The sequence below is a fragment of the Adiantum capillus-veneris genome, chromosome 15 (assembly GCF_014529385.1).
Source record: "Adiantum capillus-veneris isolate H3 chromosome 15, ASM1452938v2, whole genome shotgun sequence".
Taxonomy (NCBI): Eukaryota; Viridiplantae; Streptophyta; class Polypodiopsida; order Polypodiales; family Pteridaceae; genus Adiantum; species Adiantum capillus-veneris.
Window position 1 is genome coordinate 79,327,910 of NC_140945.1, and position 20,502 is coordinate 79,348,411.

Genomic DNA, 20,502 nt, shown 5'->3' on the forward strand with positions numbered 1-20,502 from the left:
GGTCTATTATCTACCCTTGCACTTTTTTTTAAAAGTGAATCAAGTACAATATGGTTGATGGGTGGCAGGGCATTCAATGCCCTGTCACCAAAAAAAATTTCTCTCGGGCGTCGCTATAACCGTCGCTATTTATGGTTCTAGAGCGTCGCTATAGACTTCTGTGTAAACGTCGCTATAACCGTCGCTATGAGCGTCTCTATATAGCGATGCTTATAGCGACACCTATAGCGACGCATATAGCGACGCTCTCGTAGCGACGCTATTAGCGACGGTTTTAGCGACGCCGGGTGTAATAAAAACCCAGTGTATTTCCGTCGCTAACAGCGTCACAAGAGCACACAACCTCTTGTAGTGCACACTAATGCAAGCATTAGTGTGTGTGTGTGTGTATAATGCATGCATTGTGCCTAAAATAGTGTGTGAAAACACACTAATTAGTGCACAAGCACACACTAGTGCTTGTATTAGTGTGTGCTAGAGAGGTATGCACACACTAACGCTTGCATTAGTGTGTGCTTGGGCACAAATTAGTGTGTGGAAACACACTAATGCATGCATTAGTACGTGTGTGTGTGTATAATGCATGCATTGTGCCTAAAATAGTGTGTGAAAACACACTAATTAGTGCACAAGCACACACACTAATGCTTGCATTAGTGTGTGCTAGAGAGGTATGCACACACTAACGCTTGCATTAGTGTGTGCTTGGGCACAAATTAGTGTGTGGAAACACACTAATGCATGCACACTAATGCTTGACTTAGTACGTGTGTGTGTGTATAATGCATGCATTGTGCCTAAAATAGTGTGTGAAAACACACTAATTAGTGCACAAGCACACACTAACGCTTGCATTAGTGTCTGCTTGGGCACAAATTAGTGTGTGGAAACACACTAATGCATGCACACACACACTAATGCTTGCATTAGTGTGTGATTGTGCACAAAATAGTGTGTGCAAACACACTAATTAGTGCACAATCACACACTAATGCAAGCATTAGTGTGTGTATGTATAATGCATGCATTGTGCACAAAATAGTGTGTGAAAACACACTAATTTGTGCACAATCACACACTAATGCAAGCATTAGTGTGTGCTTGTACACAAATTAGTGTGTGGAAACTAACTAATGTGTGTGTGTATAATGCATGCACACACGAATACGGGAATTGGTGTATAAAAACTAACTAGTGCAGCATTAGTGTGTAATTTGTGCACAAAATAATGTGTAAAAACTAACTAGTGCGGCACTAGTGTGTAATTTGTGCACAAAATAGTGTGTAAAAACTAACTAATGCATGCACACACTAATGCTTGCATTAGTGTGTGCTTGTGCATGCATTAGTGTGTTTACACACTAATTCATGCACAAGCACACCCTAATGCAAGCATGAGTGTGTGCTTGTAACTCATGCACGCACTAATGCGGGCATTAGTGTGTGATTGTGCACAAAATTGTGTGTGTGTGTGTGTGTGTGTGTGTGCGTGTGTGTAAAATGTGTGTACATGTTAGTGCATGTGTGTGTATGCATTGTGTGTGTGCGTGCAATGTGTATGCATTGTGTGTGTGTGCATGTGTGTGTGTGTATGCGTTTGTGTGTGTGTGTAGAAGAACGAGAAGAAAGAGAGAGAGTTTGAGCACTTACATTCGTGACCTAGGTTGCTTGGATATGGTGGGGATGGAGATGAAGAGAGTAATAGAGGTTGGAGATGGAGAGGGAGAAGGAGAGAGAGCTTGGAGATGGAGAGGGAAACAGGCCCGCGCAGAAGAGGAGGTCGATTTTGAATTTTTGGCATTCAATTTCACGGGGGAACGCAAGTGCCCCCTTTATATAAAAAAATTTTCCTGAAATATTACCGCGTATATTACCGCGCCAGTTATAGTCGGTATTACCGCCATTATTAGCGCGAAAATCTCTCTGATGAGACATTGAGGTTACGCCGACTGCATGACCGCTTGTACCCACTCCCCTCTATCTTTATTGAGTGTCAGTCATGTCAGTACCAACATTCTTGATTTTTCTTTTTCTTATTTAATTTTTTCTTATTTAGTGTGTGGTTGTGTGTGGAGGACGATTAGGATTACGTGGGTCTGCCGGTTGGTGCGGAACGAACTCGATGGTTGAGTGAGCGATTACCATGTCCATGTACGCGATGTAAGCGTGCAATTGCACGGCTTCGACGTATATGCTTGGCTCACGTGGATGATTATGGGCTATGGGACGATTCGAGAAAACGTGCTCGAATGGAAACTAGCAATCCGAGGGTTTTGGCATCCATTGATGTCGCTCCCCATTGGAGTCTGATCGGAGGCGGAGGCGGGAGGAGGACGGAAGAGCGATTTCCCCAGGAAGCAGTCATGGGAGGGGGGTCACTCCCGCCATCCGATGTGGGTGGGTCCACACGAGCGCATGTGCATCCTACATCCACCACATATGGGGATCTCCCCACCACCCCGCCCCACATGGAGGTGGAGGAAGATCATTTGCACAATATGGTTGAGGATCTTCTTGCATGTGAGGCGGCGAATGAGTGTGAGCCTGAGTGTACATGTGAAGAAGCTGCCCAAAAAACCAAAGATTCATTGCTAGAGGCAACACACACCGCTCTTTACGAGGGATGCTCCTACTCCATATTAGGAGCGTCTCTTGAGATCTTGAATATTCAAGCAATGTTTGGATGGAGCAATGCAGGGGTCGATGCACTATTGAGGTACGTTTAAGTGTAATAAGTGTTATTTGTGAGTTTTTTTCGTGGTTATATGCAATAACGAGTGTTATTTAATTATGTCATAGGCTATTAGGCAAGATGATGCCTAAAGGCAATCATCTTCTAGAAAATCTAAGGAAGGCACGACAGGTGGTGACAGGGCTTGGGATGGACTATGATCGCATACATGCATGTGTCAATGATTGCGTGCTATTCCGCAATGAACATGCAGGGCTTGATGCTTGCCCCGAGTGTGGAGAATCAAGTTACAAAGAGGGAATGCAAGGAACCACAATACCTCTCAAGGTTCTTCGTCATTTACCCCTCATTCCCCGCATCAAGCACATGTTCAGCACCAAGGGAACAAGCTAGCTTCTTACATGGCATATGACAAATCGCTCCACCGATAAGGTTATGACAGTGCCGGTTGACTCGCCGGCATGGCAACACATTGAGCAGACATGGCCGGAGTTTAGAGAAGAGCCTCCTCACTTGAGACTTGGTTTGGCTAGTGATGGGGTAAACCCATTTCGGCATCGGTCTACCTCATGGAGTACCTGGCCAGTGGTTGTTGTGAACTACAACATTCCACCATGGGAGTCAACCAAGAAGGGGAACATTTTGCTCTCTATTCTAGTCCCAGGAAAACACAAGGTGAAGAACATGGATGTATATTTAGGACCTTTGATTAAAGAGATTCAAGAGATATGGAACGGCATAGATGTTTTTGATGTATCAAAACCACTTCGTGATCGGCGCACAATGATCAAGTGCATTCTCATGTGGACCATGCATGATTACCCCGGGCTTGGAGAGATTTTTGGTAAGCTTATACTTTGTGACGCTCTTTAATGTCTTTGCATTGGTCACTTATATGCAGTTATGTCTTTTGTTTTCGTAGGACTATCGACATTTGGACATAGGGCATGCCCAACTTGTGGACCCTCACTCATGACAGAGAGACCCGCTCTACTTGGTAAGGTGATCTATCCCAATAACCATCGCTTCTTGCCGCCCACATATCCATCTTATTCTCCACCGTGCAATGGGATGGAGCCACTCCATTGGACCATGGCCGATTGGGCAAGACATTGGAACGAGCATCACAGCACATTGCCTCCTCCCAATGATCCACGTAGGGGTATGTCTAGGTACTCTATTTTCTTATCACTATCCTATTGGGCTTCATTAAAAATCCAACACCTATTGGATCCAATGCATGTGTTCAAAAATGTTGGGCAAGCTATATGGGATCACATAGTAGGCAAGAAAGATTCATTGGGGGCTAGAGAGGACATGAGGGCCATAAGGAGGCTCCCTCCTTCATCCACACCTCGCATGGGGCCTCGGGGCAAGATGGTTCTTCCAAAGGCACCTTGGATTCTATCAAGGGTGGATCAAGAGCGGATGAAACAACTCATTGCATCCATCCGTACTCCAACAGGTTATATGCGTTCGCTCAAGGGTGCCTTCACTAAAACTAAGAAAGGAGGATCCACACAACTGTATGGGCTCAAATCCCATGATTGGCACAAGATTCTTCAAGTAATGTGTGTTTGTGTGTGTGTGTGTGTGTATGTGGTTTAGGGTTCTGGATACTGAAAAGTTTTTTTGTTTGTGCAATAGTTTGTGCTTCCAATTAGCATTAGTGGATTTGGGGACATGAAGGTAAAGACTGCAATATTCAAGGTGGGAGAAGTTGTCAGGTATAGAACATTTGATCCTCCCTCCTAAACTTTACTTTGAAGACTAGCTTTACTATGAAGATTATGAAGGGTTTTTTGGTTACAGGTTTGTGAGTTCCAAAGAAATCGAAGTTTCAGCCATTCCAACAGCTCGACTTCTAGCGATTGAAGCAACTTGTGCTATTGAGGATGCATTCCCACGTTCTATCCTTGTTAGCCAAGTTCACCTATTGCTCCATCTTGTTGAGGAGATAGCCATTTGTGGTGTGGTTCACTCCAGGTGGATGTTCTTTCTTGAGAGGTTCCTAAAGACCTTGAAAGACTTTGTAAGGCTACGATCACAACCAGAGGTATTCATCGATCTTATGCGTTAAACCTTATTAGGATTGGATTGTATTCACAATGCTTTTTATTAGTTACTTTAATCACTAATGGTTTCATGTACATGTGTTCAGGCAAGCATGGCAGAGGGTTGGATTGTACAAGAGGCTTTTGTGTATGTCTCTCAATATCTTTTCACAATAGACCCATCATTGCCTCGTTTAAAGATGGAGGAAGAGGATCCAAAAAAACACGCAAACATTCCAAGTGGGAAAGGTTCTCTCTTGATTTTGGATAGGGAATTTCAATCCATGGTCAACAACCATTGTCTACTCAATGCTCCTATCATGGGAAAATGGGTGGATATGTATGTGGAGGTGCGTACAACGAGAGAAAGGGAGAGGAAAGCATGGAAGAGGTCGCATGGCGGTAGGCGAGCACATCCCTTTCCTAAAGAGCTTGCCAAATACCCTGATCTAATTCCAGTTGGGTGGATACACAATGCCATGACCAAGGCCAAGGCACAAGGAGAACAAATAAGCCCTAAAGAATGGGAGTACGCGCGAGGATGTCTACCAAGGCTAATATACTCAATGTGTTTAGTGTGTGTGTGTGTGTGTGTGTGCTAGTGTGTGTGTGTGTGGGTGTGTGTATGTGTGTCACCTCTCTCTCTCTCTCTCATCTATCTTGATTGGTTTTTGCAGGCCTTCACAGTCAACTTCATGTGGTCCGAAGGACGTCATTTTCGAACCCGCAAGATAGATGAGCGTCGAACCACTCAAGATAGTGGAGTTATGGGCAACTTTGATATGACAACACAAGAGGTGAGGGAATGTGGAACAATAGAAAGGATAATCAAAGTGGATTTCAGAACATTTCACAAATATCTCTTTGACTGCCAATGGTTTACAGGTGAGGTTAAGAGACATGAGAATGGACTCTATATGGTAGACTCCGGGCAATCTCATCGCGGGAAGACCGACAACTTGGTGCAACCTAGTAGTTGTGAGCAGGTAAAGTCCATGTGCAACTCACTAAAACATTATATGATACATACAAAACTACATTCATGTTGTTGTTTGCTCTATGACGTACAGGTGTTTTATGTGCCTTGTTTGTATCGAAGACGACTATGGTATGTTATTCCAGTCACACCATGGAGCAGATCTATCTTTGCAGATACGAACATAGAGACTTTGGCAGATCCCACCATACCATCTCAAGAAGACGCCAATGACGATGATGTAGATGAGGTCGAGGAGAACCAACCATTCCCAATAACCAACCATAGTGACGAGGAGGACGAGAATGGAGAGGATGATGATGATTCAATAGGAGAGGCTATAGAGGATGAATCAATAGATTTATTTGTTGATTTAGCTACCATGGGGTTGGACATGGATGTAAGCACTTGTAGAGATCTCTTGGAGGATGAAAATTAATAAATATCTTTTGGATTTTGACTTCTTTCTCTACTTATGCTGTACAAAAGGGCTATTTGTTTATGAACGCAAGACAATACAATTTTGATCATCGTTCGCTTGCCATTTCCATATGAATGCATAGTTGACATAAGATTTTGAGGTGGAAACAAAATATTTTTGTTTATAGAATCTCATGGAGTACAAATGAGCAGAGTAGGAGAATCATACCAATAGATGAGGCAAGCAAAGAGAAGAGAGGTACTAAAAATCCCGATGAGAATGGGATTTCTTACACTCCGTGCAAAAAGGGGGTGACAATACAATTTTGATCATCGTTCGCTTGCCATTTCCATATGAATGCATAGTTGACATAAGATTTTGAAGTGGAAACAAAATATTTTTTGATATAGAATCTCATGGAGTACAAATGAGTAGAGTAGGAGAATCATACCAGTAGATGAGGCAAGCAAAGAGAAGAGAGGTACTAAAAATCCCAATGAGAATGGGATTTCTTACACTCCATGCAAAAAGGGGGTACCAATTTCTATATCCTAAATCTTCCGTTCTTCTTGGCTACAATATACAACTGGGGAGACCCATTTGTACTCCTCCACTTGAAAGATGAAATCTGCTTCCAAAAGCTTCGTCACCTCTTCATGGAGTGCCTTCGCATGAATGACCCCCAACCTCCTAATCTTTTGAACCTTTGGCTTGGCACCTTCTTTTACATTGATTCTATGCTCAATTCCTTTAGCTCCTTACAACTCTGTATATTCAATGGCGAATAGCTTTGGAAACTCTGTGAACATGTCTTTATACTCCTTTTTTGCTTCGGTTCCGGTATCCAAATGCGAGTCGCATTTGAGTCGTAGTGGCATCATCTCTCTTTATCGGCACCTTGCTCCCATCATTGGCCGTAGTGGCATCTCATCTCTCTTTATCGGCACCTTGGTGTGTTGACAAGCGTTGCAACACTTTACAAACTCTTCACCATCCATATGCAATGTAGGCCACCATATTCCTGCGGTTAAGACAAATTTTGCCGTCTTATTGCCTAAAAAATGGCCTCCACTTATGCCTCCATGTGCGTGTTCTAGAATCAACATGTATTCACTTTCAATTGCACAGATTCTAAGTTGATTTTCCTTTTCTCACTTATAGAGTTGGTTCCCAATTAAATTATAGTCGCGAGCCTCCAACTCTATAGCCCTTTTCCATGCTCTTGTTATGTTTTCAAGAAACGTCCTTGCGGTTAAGAAATCAATGATATATTGACTCCATGCAGGTGCAATGTTTACCTGAAACAATGTCGCGTGATCCACTGGTCGTTTGGCACTACATATAGTACAATTGTTAACATAAGCGTGTATGTCCGCGTACATAGTTGGCCAATAAACCCCTAACTGTTTCAGTCTCTAGTGTGATTTCATTGTTGAACAATGAAATGCACAATCTTGGACGTGTGCTTCTTCAAGATAAAACTCAAATTCCTCAGGATTTATACATAATCATAGAATTTAGTCGGATCCTCGATGATACAGCCGTCCTACAATCAACTAGAAGTTTTTTGTTTGTTGAATTGTTTGTTGTTCGGATCTGTCTTCCGTGTTATCAAAACTGCCTCCAAAGGAAATAATGCTAACAATTTCCTTAGACCATTTGGGTATCATTTCAATATTGCAAAGATAAGCATCTGGTATGTCATCATCTACTCCTTCAGGAGCTTCCCCGTTGTGTAGCCTTGAAAGATGATCCGCCCGTAGATGAGTTTTACCCTTTTTGACTACCACTGTGAAATCAAACTCTAGCAATATGATAAACCAGCGTACAATCCTCCCAGTATTACATGGTTTATTTACCAGATACAAAAGAGCTTGATGATCTGTGAAGAACACAAATTTGTTTGCTAGCAAATAATGCCAAAATTTCTTTACAGCATAAATCATTCCTAACCCCTCTCTTTTGGTGGTTGTGTAGTTCTTATCTGCACTATTTAACTATCGGCTTGCATAACAAACTGGAAAATCCATTGTTCCGTCTCCAGGTTGAGCCAGAATACTCCTGATTGCATATGCAAATACATCAATGTGAACATGGAATATCTTTTCCCAATCCGATGCTTTAAGTACAGGTGCTGATACAAGGTTTTCCTTCAGCTTTTGGAATGAAGTGTCACACTCCTCAGTCCAATCGAAATTGACTAACAAACGATACAAAGGTTGTGCAATGACTGCATACATATATATGAATCTTCAATAATATTTGCAGTGTCCCATGAAGGATTCCACTTGTTTCGCATTAGTAGGCCTGGGAAAGTCTACTATGACTTTGATTTTATCTAGTTCTGTGGTTATGTCATTTCTTGAGATAATGTGTCCTAAGATGCGGCCTTGCCTAACCATAAAAATACACTTTTTCGGGTTAATACAGATTCGATATGTCCTGCATTTTTCAAATACTTTTTGTAAATGGTCAATATGTTCCTCTCGTAGAAGAGAGTGTACACAAAGATCATCCATGTATATTTCTAAGAATATTCTTAGGTATTCTTTGAACGCGTGTGTCATTAACCTTTGAAAGGTAGTTGGGGAATTAATTAGGCCAAAAGGCATAACTTGATACACATATATTCCCCATTCCGTGGCAAACACTATTTTGTGTTGATCCTCTATTGCAATTGCCAGTTGGTTATACCTTGAAAACCCATCTAGAAAGGAATAAGCCCGTTTCCCGACCACCCTCTCAAGTACATGTTCTGTAATCGGCAAGGTATAATTATCCCTTATGGTGGCTGGATTGACCTTTTTGAGGTTTACAAACACTCCCAGTTTTTCGTTCTTTTTGGGGACAATCACAATGGGTGACACCCAATCTGTATGCTCGATTTCATAGATGAATTCAGCATCCATCAGCTTGTCAATCTCCTCTTTGATTCGTTTAGAAAATGTGTCATTATATGTATAAGGACGCTGTTTGCTAGGTTTGACATCTGATTTCAAAGGAATTGTATGTTTGCATATCGATGGATCAACTCCTTTGAGGTCTTTGTAGGACCATGCAAACACATCTTTATACTTCTTGAGAAGTTGTGTTAGCCGTTCTTCTTCTTCAGGCTCTAAATCGGTTGCGATATAGACTGGCTGAGGCTCTTCACCTGGTTCAGCGAGGTCTATCCGTTTGGCATTTTTCGACCCATCGTAAGATTCCTGGTTTGTTCTTTTCCTGAACGGTGGTGTCATTATGATTTTTCTGTCCTGGATGGTGAATTTTCGATAGTGTGATGGTACATTCATGCTTCCTTTTTCTGACTCCTCCTTACCATCACTATCTCCCTCAGTAGTCCATACCTCTCGTAAGGACCGTTTTAGTTCTTGGTATGTCTTTATTTTTCTCCAATTTGGTCCACTCTAGTTTTTTTGTTATTTCTTGTTTTGAGTTTTGTGATTTTGGTTATGTTTTAGCTTTCCGTGCTTTCTTTATTTCCTTTCACGTTTCTTCCTTTCGAACTTTTGAGAATCTTCCTTATATTTGATCTTTTACACAATCCCCTGCTTTGACAAGCATTAGATAGTGAGTTTTATCTTTTACCCTGGGCATAAGGTTCTCTCTCGCTTTGTTTTCTACTCATTTTCTCCTATAGCGTTCTTGGCGTCTAGGGTGGTGATTAGCACAAAATCATAAAACTTGCTATTCTTTGTTTTCTCCCCACGCTCACTTGAGCTGTCTGAACACTCATTATTTGCATCGTTATTTACCTCCAGATGCTCAGAGGAGTTATAAAACTCTTCTTGTTCTGGTGGTTCTACCATCTCATCTCCTCCTGGTATAAGGCTTACCATGTAATAGGGTAGAACATCATAGCCATCCTTATCGCAAATTTTAGTTGTTGGACTATCTGTAATGGTACAGACATCCAATGTTGCTAGTATGTGTTCCCATTCCAAAGGTTCCAAGGCATCTTCAGGAAAAGGTTCCAGAATATAATCCTTGTCCTCGATAGCTCTTTCTAAGACGAATTCCTCTCTTTTTAAGCTCCCACAATGTGAAGCTCCGCACATCCATAGCTCTTTTTGTTGCCCTAACCATGCTCGGAGTTTCGACCATGCTAATGTAGCTGAATCAAACTCTTCCAATGGTGTCTAGTTCACGTCTTTGTAACTATGGTCTTTCAAGTGAATTTTGGTTTTTGTCTCGCCATGTCTGAGGTATATATGGTCGTAACCCCAATCTTGGACCATCTTTAATTGTCTCATGAATGGTCTTCCCAATATGATCTCGTAATTGTTCTTTTTATCGAAATCGACTATTGCAAATGTATGCTCATACTCAATTCGGCATGAGGTGACAATCAATTTTTCTAAGAGTCCTAGAGACTTCTCCATGAACCCATCTGCCAATTGAAATTTCATTCTAGTGGATCTTAAAGCTGGTTTTTCCCATTTTTTCCAGATCTCCTTGGTGGTGATAGCAACTCCTGCTCCACTGTCAAGAATAGCTTTGGAAACTACTCCTTGGAATTATAGTGGTAGCGTGGTGTTTCCATCTTCCCCCTCGCAATACTCTCCAACCTTGTTTAAAGGTATTGGCCTAGTGTTTAGATGAGGCCTGTCCAATTCCTTGATCCCTTACTGAAGCTTTGAGGTGGGGTCTTTCACTTAGGAGTTCGGCTAATGTGATTGTGCATGCCACCGCGGTGGACAATAACTCAATGAATCCTTGTGAATCCACTACTTTGTTAGAAGAAAGTCTTTGAGATGGGATTGCTCTCACCTCGGACTTGGCTTCATACTGTCCTAGGTAAGAGGGTAGAGTTTTCATCGAGCTTGGTTGGCTGTGCCCCGAACTAATTGATCCCTGGTCTCCCCCTTGTGAATGCATATCAAAGTTCTTTTGCAATCTTGCCTCAAATTCTTCAATAGGAGGTAAGATCTCATTTTTCTCTTTTATCGTGCTGTTCATGTGGTAACTCACCCTGTTAGCTTCGTTGGCATCACGGATTTGCTTCCACAGGTTATCTAGACCGTTACAATCCTTACCCATTTCTACCAATGTTTTAGGCCGGAACCCGTCACTTGCCTCATCTGTTGTATTTGGCACTATGATAGGCTCTCCCCTAGACTCAAAGGAATTTGTGAGTCTTTCCTTCCTTTCTCCTTGTTCCTCTAAAGCTGGTTTGATAGGGGTTGGAGCTGGTACTTCATGCCAATTTGCAGGTTTACCAAGCGGGTTTTCTATCACTTGCCTCATCTGTTGTATTTGGCACTATGATAGGCTCTCCCCTAGACTCAAAGGAATTTGTGAGTCTTTCCTTCGTTTCTCCTTGTTCCTCTAAAGCTGGTTTGATAGGGGTTGGAGCTGGTACTTCATGCCAATTTGCAGGTTTACCAAGCGGGTTTTCTATCAAAGATTGAGCTGTTTCAATCATCTTTATACACGTTTTCAACCTCTATTTTTCTACTTCAGCATATGGATAAGCCATCCATCTTTGCTGGGTTTGGTTCTTTTTGAGTCTGGCTTCCTAAGCTTTTAGAAGTGCATTTAACTGCTCATTTACCTTGTCTGCCAGTACTGATCCTCCTGATCCTACACTTTTGGGTTCTGCTATTTCCTTGGGTGCTACGGTTGCCGCAGTGCGTGAGCTTATGCTAGCTAGATCCTCTAACCGCTCTAATCTATCCTTTGTGTGTTTTAACTCCTAGGATAGAGACATTTGCTCTCGTTCTTTCCTGGCTTTCATACATGCCTTTCTAGCTTTCCAAGTGCTTCTCCGATTTTTCGTTTCTGAACTTGGGGCATCGGTTTTTGGCTCTTCAATTATAGGTTCGCTTGTCATCCTTTGAGCTTGGGCTCGTGTCACTGCCTGAATAGGTATGATTGTCTCGTTTTCTGACCGTCCACTGGAAGGCACTGCTTCCAGCATGTTCAAGGTAGTTTTTGCTCCTTTGCTAGGGTTCTTAGGGAAATCAAGAATCAAATGAGTAACTCCACACTCGGTGCAATATATGCGTTGACTCTAATGATTTCATCATGAGGACAGTCTCTTAGCCAATGTGTTAAGTATGAAGCCTGATTTACCTTGTAATCTTCTGTGGTAAAAGCGCACATTTGTAAGGCCCCCATTATGAGGAGAAGCCATCTTGCGTGAAGGAAAATCACTCACCAGAAACCAAAATTTTCATGGACAAGAATCAAGGGCAACCCTCGTCAGAATATTCCTTTTCGCCAGAATATTATGGCCGGTCGGCGGCCGAAAAGTGGTCGGAAAACAACCAGTCGGTTGGGCGGTGGCCGGTGGTCGGAAGTCAATGGCCGGTGGCCGAATTCAAAATCAAACTTGTCTTCTCAAGGACAGCCACACATGGGCAAATTGGAGGGGCCAATTTGGACTTATTTGCACAAGGGCGGCTACACATGGCTGCCTCTCATAAGAGAGGGCAACCCTTTTGGCTTATAAAAGGAGGCCATTTCTACACACATTTTAGATTGTGAAGTTGATGCAAAAAGGTGAGTGTGAGGTGGTGAGAGTGAAGCAAGGCGGGAGCTCTATTAAGGGTTTAATCCCTTTGTAAACTACTTCTTCTTTTGAAGTGCTAAAGCCATTGAGTGGCTGCTTTCCTGTGGACGTAGCCCACATTGGGTGAACCACGTATATCGTGTGTACTCTCTCTCTCTGTCTCTCTGTCTCTCTCTCTCTACTCTATAATCTCTTGTGTGTGAAATCTATCTCTCTCCATTAAGTAATCTACTAAAAAATCTATTTAGCTACGTCTTATTTCCTAACAACTGGTAGCAGAGCAAGGTTTGCTCGTACCTAAATTATCTCAAGGAAAGGATTCCTTGAATTGAGTGGGAGTTATGGCGGAGGAAGAGAAGCTCAAGATTGAAAAGTTCAACGGAAAAAACTACCAACATTGGAAGATGCAGATTGAAGACTATCTCTACCAGAAGGACCTCTATTTGCCACTAGCCGGTCTTGCGAAGAAGCTCGCAACAATGGTAGATGAAGCATGGATTTGTCTTGATCGAAAGGCACTGGGAACAATCCGGTTAAGCTTGGCGTCAACGGTGGCCTTCAATGTTTCGGAGATGAAGACCACAGAGGACTTGATGAAGTCACTTGACGACTTCTACGAGAAACCATCAGCATCCAATAAGGTATTTATTATGAAGCACTTGTTCAATCTAAAGATGGCAAAGAATGGTTCAGTTGCAGAACACCTAAATGACTTTAACACAAACATAAGTCAACTTCGATCGGTGAAAATCAATTTCGATGACGAAGTGCGAGCTCTCCTTATACTATCATCTCTACCGGATAGTTGGGACAGCCTTGTGATGGCTGTAAGTAATTCTATCTCTGGTACAAATAATCTTAAGTTTGATGTTGTTGTGGGTGTTCTCCTAAGCGAGGAAATACGAAGGAGAAGCGCAGGAGAATCATCAAGTGCTGCATTGTCAGTGGAAACAAGAGGAAGGCCTAAGGGTCGTGATCGCTCAAGACGGAGCAAGTCACGCACAAAGTTAGTTCATGAATGTTGGAACTGCGGCAAGAAGGGCCACGTCAAGAAGGATTGCTAGTCCAAGAAGAAGAAGGAGAGTGAGTCTCAAGAAAACAAGCCAACATCGAAGGCCAATGTGGTAGGTAAAGTAGAGCAAGATTCTCTAATTCTCTCATTAGATAATGTGTCTAATTCCTGGATAGTGGATTCCGGGGCTTCATTCCATGCGACACCACACAAGCAACATTTCCAAGATTAAACCAAAGGTAATTTTGGGTATGTATACTTGGGAGATGATGAAGCTTGTGAGATTGTCGGCAAAGGTATAGTTTCTGTCAAAACTACTGACGGAAATGAATGGAAGCTTAAAGATGTTAGGCATGTTCCTTCTCTTTGCAAAATTTTGATCTCTACAGGACAATTGGACGATGAAGGTCAGAACATTGCATTCGGAAACAAACGGTGGAAGATCTCAAAGGGATCTTTGGTGGTTGCCAAGGGAGAAAAGGTCGGTACACTTTACTTGTGTACTGTTAGCATGCAACCTTCAGCTTGTGCAGCAACTACAGAAGTTGATAGTGCGGTGTGGCACTATCGACTTGGGCATATGAGTGCCAAAGGAATGCAAATCCTTCAAACAAAGAGGCTTCTACCAGATTTGAAAGAAGTGGACTTAGAGTTCTGTGAATATTGTGTTTATGGTAAACAAAAGAGGATAAAATTTCAAAAATCAAAAAATGAAAGAAAAAAATTCAAAACTTGAGTTGGTTCATTCTGATGTTTGGGGTCCTGCAAGTACACCATCACTTGGTGGCTCATTGTACTATGTAACATTCATAGACGATGCAACTAGAAAAACATGGGTTTATTTCATGAAGAATAAATCCGATGTATTTTCCATATTTCAAAGGTGGAAAGCCTTTGTGGAGAATGAAACAGGTACCAAGGTTAAATGCCTCAGATCCGACAATGGAGGTGAATATTGCAGCCAAGCTTTTGAAAGCTTTTGTGCTAGCAATGGCATTCGGAGGCAAAGGACAACCCCAAGGACACCTCAACAAAATGGGATTTTGGAAAGGATGAATAAGACAATCATGGAGCGAGCACGAAGCATGCGGCTACATGCAGGCCTACAGCTTGAGCTTTGGGCGCGGAAGCTGTAAGTACGTCTGTGTACTTAATCAACCGGTCACCCTCAATGGCATTGGATGGGGGAGTTCCAGAAGAGGCCTGGACAGGTAAACCGGTGAATTATGCATTTCTCAAAGTGTTTGGGTGTGAGTCTTTCATGCACATAGATAGAAGCCTAAGATCAAAGCTAGATGCAAAGTCCAAAAAGTGTTTCTTCATTGGCTATGGAGAAGGTGACTTTGGGTATCGCCTATGGAATCCTGAAGATGGTAAAATCTTAAGGAGTAGGGATGTAATTTTTAACGAACAAAATATGTACAAAGATTACTTGGAAAGAAAACAAACAAAAGAAATAGGTGATGAGTACATGGAGCTTGAGGATGGTGAAGACTCAAGGACTGCAAATGGTGACAATGTGCAACAACATCAACCAAATGAGGAGCCTCGACCTATTCCCCGAAGATCTACAAGAGAAAGTAGACCTCCATAAAGGTTTGTTCATTCCTTCAACCATCTCTTGATCTCAGATTCTGGAGAGACAGAATCATACGAAGAAGCTATGCAGCATGAATCCAAAGAAGAATGGACGAAGAGCATGCAAGTGGAGATGGACTCACTACATCGCAACCAAACATGGGAGTTGGTTGAGCTGCCTAAAGGTAAGCGGGCACTTCAAAACAAATGGGTGTACAAGCTGAAGGAAGAAGAAGGTGGGAAGAAAAGGTATAAGTCTAGGCTTGTGGTAAAAGGGTTTTCTCAAAAGAAAGGTATTGACTTCAATGAAATATTTTCTCCTGTTGTAAAAATGAACTCAATTAGGCTTGTCTTAAGCCTTGTGGATGCTCATGATTTAAATCTCGAGCAAATGGATGTAAATACGGCATTCCCTCACGGTGACTTAGAGGAGGAAATCTACATGCTTCAACCAAAGGGGTATGAAGTAAAAGGTAAGGAGAAAATGGTTTGCAAATTAAAGAAGAGCTTGTATGGTTTAAATCAAGCATCAATACAATGGTACTTGAAGTTTGATCGATGGATGTTGGAACATGGATTCACAAGATGCAACTCGGATCACTGTGTCTGCAGGAAGAATTTGGGAGATGGGAAGTTCATCATCCTAATGCTGTATGTTGATGACATGCTGATTGTAAGTGCTAACCTGCAGGACATCAAAGACCTAAAAGAGGAGCTGTCTAAATCTTTTTCAATGAAAGATTTAGGTGTTGCAAAGAGGATACTTGGTATGAAAATATCAAGGGACAGGACAAAGAAGACAATAAAGGTATCTCAAGAAGATTACATCAAGAAGGTACTAGAAAGGTTTGCAATGCAAAATGCAAAACCAATTTCTACACCTTTGGCTGGTCATTTTAAACTAATGAAGGATATGTGTCCAAAGACACAAGAGGAGATAGCCTATATGTCTAAAGCTCCATATGCTGCAGCGGTAGGTCCTCTAATGTATTCTATGGTCTGGACAAGGCCAAACATTGCACATGCAGTGGGAGTTGTGAGTAGGTTCATGGACAACCCATGTAAAGAGCATTGGCAAGCTGTGAAGTGGATACTTAGGTATCTAAAAGGGTGTCAACAACAAATTCTTTGTATTTTGGAGGAACTGATATTTTTCTAGAAGGGTATGCTGATGCAAATATGGCAGGTGATAAAGATACTCGAAGGAGCACTACTGGCTATGTGTTCATGGTTGGAGGCACAGCAGTAAGCTGGGCTTCAAAGCTACAGAAAGTGGTTTCACTTTCTACCACGGAAGCAGAGTATGTAGCAATGACGGAGGCAAGCAAAGAAATTCTGTGGCTTCACAGATTCTTAGAAGAGCTTGGATTCAAACAAGACAATTGTGTCTTGTACAATGATAGCAAAAGCGCTATCCATCTTGCGAAGAACTCAGCATTTCATTCAAGGACAAAGCACATTGAGGTGAGATATGACTTCATACGCACTCTTTTGGAAGAGGGACAGCTAAAGCTAGGAAAGGTGCATACAAGTGAAAACCCTGCAGACATGTTTACAAAGGTGGTCAACAAGGAGAAGTTGAGCTTTTGCTCATCTTCGATTGGCATTCAAATATAAGAAGCTAGGATGGAAAGCAGTCACAGATTTGGTTTTGAGATCAATCTCCAAGTGGGAGATTGTTAAGTATGGAGCCTGATTTACCTTGTAATCTTCTCTGGTAAAAACGCACATTTGTAAGGCCCCCATTATGAGGAGAAGCCATCGTGCGTGAAGGAAAATCACTCACTGGAAACCAAAATTTTAATGAACAAGAATCAGGGGAACCTTTAGGGGTCTCGGGGGCGGAGGCCCCCGAGACTTTTTTTCCCCCTCACCAGAATATTATGGCCGGAAGGCGACCGGAAAGTGGTCGGAAAACAACCAGTCAGTTGATCGGTGGCCGGTGGTCGGTGGTCGGAAGTCAATGGCCGGTGGCCGGTGGCCGAACTCAAAAGCAGACTTGTCTTCTCAAGGGCAGCCACACATGGGCGGATTGGAGGGTCCGATTTGGACTTATTCGCACAAGGGCGGCTACACATGGCTGCCTCTCATAAGAGAGGACAACCCTTTTGGACTATAAAAGGAGGCCATTTCTACACACATTTCAGAGTGTAAAGTTGATGCAACAAGGTGAGTGTGAGGTGGTGAGAGTGAAGCAAGGCGGGAGCTCTATTAAGGGTTTAATCCCTTTGTAAATTACTTCTTCTTTTGAAGTGCTAAAGCCATTGAGTGGCTGATTTCCCATGGACGTAGCCCACATTGGGTGAACCATGTATATCGTGTGTACTCTCTCTCTCTCTCTCTCTCTCTCTCTCTCTCTCTCTCTGTACTCTATAATCTCTTGTGTGTGAAATCTATCTCTCTCCATTAAGTAGTATACTCAAAAATCTATTTAGCTACGTCTTATTTCCTAACACAATGGTCTCCACCACACTTGTAGCAGGGTCCTTTAGATTGTGGAGGTGCTCCTTGAGCTCCTCTTTGTTGGTATGCATGTCTCTACCCGCCCAGGCCTCTGATGGAGGCTTTTCACAAGCCAAGCTCCCATACCCCTCTTCTCTCGTCCCCACCCCATGAAAACCCCCTCTTAGGGAGGGAGTGATAAAAGGCATTGGAAAAAGTAAGAAAAAACTAAAGTATGATTATGTAAATATATAAGAAAGGTAAAATAGGCCACCTCATGCCTACGGGGTAGCCCATCCCCACCTTGCCTCTTTTTTCTTCACTGTTGCCCCGCCGGGTGTCCCTTTTCCTCTCATCCACTCAAAAGGTCAACCCCCTCTCTCTTCCCCTTGTCCTTTCTCCTTTCTCTCTCCCCTCAAGCTACCCCACCTCTCACCAATAATGCATTATAACTCACCAATAATGCACCCTAACTCACATGCAACTTACCCTATCTTCCAAAATAGTATACCCCACCCCTTCTTTCTCTCTCCTATCATATCCCATGACCCAAATACCCCCCTCTCTCTCTAAAGGGCTCCATGCCTCTTGTCTTGTAGCTAAATAACCTCTCCCACACTCACACACACTCAGTTTCACTGAAAAAGGTGCCCACAGACCCATCCCCACCCGGTGGTTACCTGATTTTTCTTGTGTTCACACACATCTGCACACAGATTCACCTCTGAACACACTCCCCTCTTGTAATTACTTTATTCTCCATGTCACCTCTCACTTTTTTTCATAAACCCATCTCTCTCTCTTAGTCTCTCTCTCATGAGACTACTGTTCTGGCACATATACACACAGCCAGACAAGTGGGGCCCACAGTCACATGGCCTATGTAGATAATGATTTCTTCATTTCTAAATTCTAGAATTTCTCCCCCCTCCTCCCCTATATAAAGAGGGGTCACCATCACACTAAGGACACACACCATCACCAAAGAGTACACTATGCACTGTGTGTGCCTAGTGCACACACACACACACCCACACCATCACCATCACCGCAATCACCATGCTCGTCTTGAGCATGACCTCTACACCCTTGGGCTATGGAAGATGAATGGAAACTAAACAAAGGATGATGACCATAACCCTCGTGCGAGTCTTCGCCATCAACTCCCACCTATCCGCCATGTGCTCTACCACGCTCTCCCTTCTCATTCCCCTACCCTATGCTCCCCATTTCATCGCCTTATTCTCTAAATAAAGCTTGAGGTTTGTGAGTATGTTTTCTTGCAATGTTTTGCCCATGTGAGGTGTGTGCAATCGCCACCTAGTCTTGTGTTTGGAGTGAGCTTGTGTATGTGTGAAGGGTGTGCGGATTCGCCATCCTTTTGTGGTGCCTAAGTACTAAGCCGCTATACCCCCTCCCTCACTCTCTCTCTCTCTCTCTCTCTCTCTCTCTCTCTCTCTCTCTCTCTCTCTCTCTCTCTCTCTCACTTGATCTCATTCCCTTTCCTCTTTATCATTACTCCCAAGCATCCATCTCTCTCGGATGAAAACTTTGTTATGGTGGTGTGTTGTTTGCGTCCTAGCCGCGGAAGCTAGGTGGTGCCCCCTGTTTGCTTTACCATGACAGGCTCGAGGCGCGCCATTCGGTCCCCGGTGTTTTAGAGGCCGTTGGGGTTCGGGGTTCGCTTTGCTCCCGTCAATTGGTGCCCCCATGGAGGATCGAACTCCAGACCTTTAATTTACAAGACTGAAACCCCTAAACTATTGTGAATGGATGAATGGCTAGCAGGATTTGCTAATTGGACGAAAGAAGAAGAAGAGCTCCAAGCACAACTAGACGAACTCCGCATCTCCATCGAAGCTCGAGTGCTAGGCGTAACGGTAATCGATTTGCAGTGGGAGAGTCAACCAACACGCCAAACCCAGTGGATATACATAGGCCAAGCGCCAAGAAGAAGAAGGAGAAGGTCGAAACCATGTCCGCAACCTACAACCAACCCACAACAACAAAATGGAAGGAGCTCTACACAATAGAGAATCAACACTATTCTACTTTGAGAATCGGGTAACTCAAGTCACCGAGGTAATTATCACAGTCAGTTTTCAAGTCGAACCTGATGCTGCAGCACAGATAACGGAATCATTGGCTCACACTCTCACTAGAGAAACTAGGGATCTACTGAGTTTGTTTCAGGAAAGAACACCACCCTCTCCCACAAGCTTGGACAATGACTAAGCACCTCTAAGCTTCACATGAATCCGTGCAACGTACCTCAAGACAGATCACACATACCAACACGTGTACGCTCAATCAAGGTAATATTGGATTTGAAGGCTCACTACCAGCGCGTCATTGACACCATGCTGGGTGGGGAGCGATTTTTTGAGGTTCTGGCATCAGATCAACCATTTGTCCTACCTTTGGTACAAGGCAATGTACCGTTTGAAGTTTTAATCTATGTCCTAGTATAAGAGGGTATACACGCCTCCTTGTAAAGAAGAAAAAAAACTTTTGCAAGTTAAGCAGTGTGTCTTTCTAACTCTCTCTCAATAATCATGGCAAGTGTAGCATTTCCAACATTTAAAGGAAAGAAGGGGGAGGATTTGGTAACAGACTTCCTAGATTACTTTGAGGTAGCATGTGTAGTGAGCAACAAAGATACGGATGAATCCCGGGTTAGAATCTTTAAGCATCTCATGAAGCTAGAAGCTAGATCATGGTACAATGCACTTCCACAAGCAACCAAGGATGACTGGGAACCCTTAAAAACCGCTTTTACGAGGCGCTTTGGGGGAGGTACCACTTCAGAAAAG

General features: G+C 43.0%; 1 protein-coding gene across 1 annotated transcript in view; it reads left to right on the forward strand.

Annotated features, from left to right (window-relative positions):
• The first annotated feature begins 2,675 nt into the window (after positions 1 to 2,675).
• The window catches only part of LOC147440953 (uncharacterized), a 74,157-nt gene continuing 56,330 nt past the window's right edge, over positions 2,676 to 20,502 (forward strand). The window contains exons 1-11 of the mRNA XM_086483368.1: positions 2,676 to 2,716; positions 2,800 to 2,863; positions 3,485 to 3,536; positions 3,615 to 4,258; positions 4,340 to 4,419; positions 4,505 to 4,529; positions 4,730 to 4,748; positions 4,854 to 4,894; positions 5,235 to 5,321; positions 5,424 to 5,543; positions 5,817 to 5,854. Coding sequence (XP_086339494.1) covers positions 2,676 to 2,716; positions 2,800 to 2,863; positions 3,485 to 3,536; positions 3,615 to 4,258; positions 4,340 to 4,419; positions 4,505 to 4,529; positions 4,730 to 4,748; positions 4,854 to 4,894; positions 5,235 to 5,321; positions 5,424 to 5,543; positions 5,817 to 5,854 — 1,211 coding nt within the window. The remainder of the gene's footprint in view (positions 2,717 to 2,799; positions 2,864 to 3,484; positions 3,537 to 3,614; positions 4,259 to 4,339; positions 4,420 to 4,504; positions 4,530 to 4,729; positions 4,749 to 4,853; positions 4,895 to 5,234; positions 5,322 to 5,423; positions 5,544 to 5,816; positions 5,855 to 20,502) is intronic.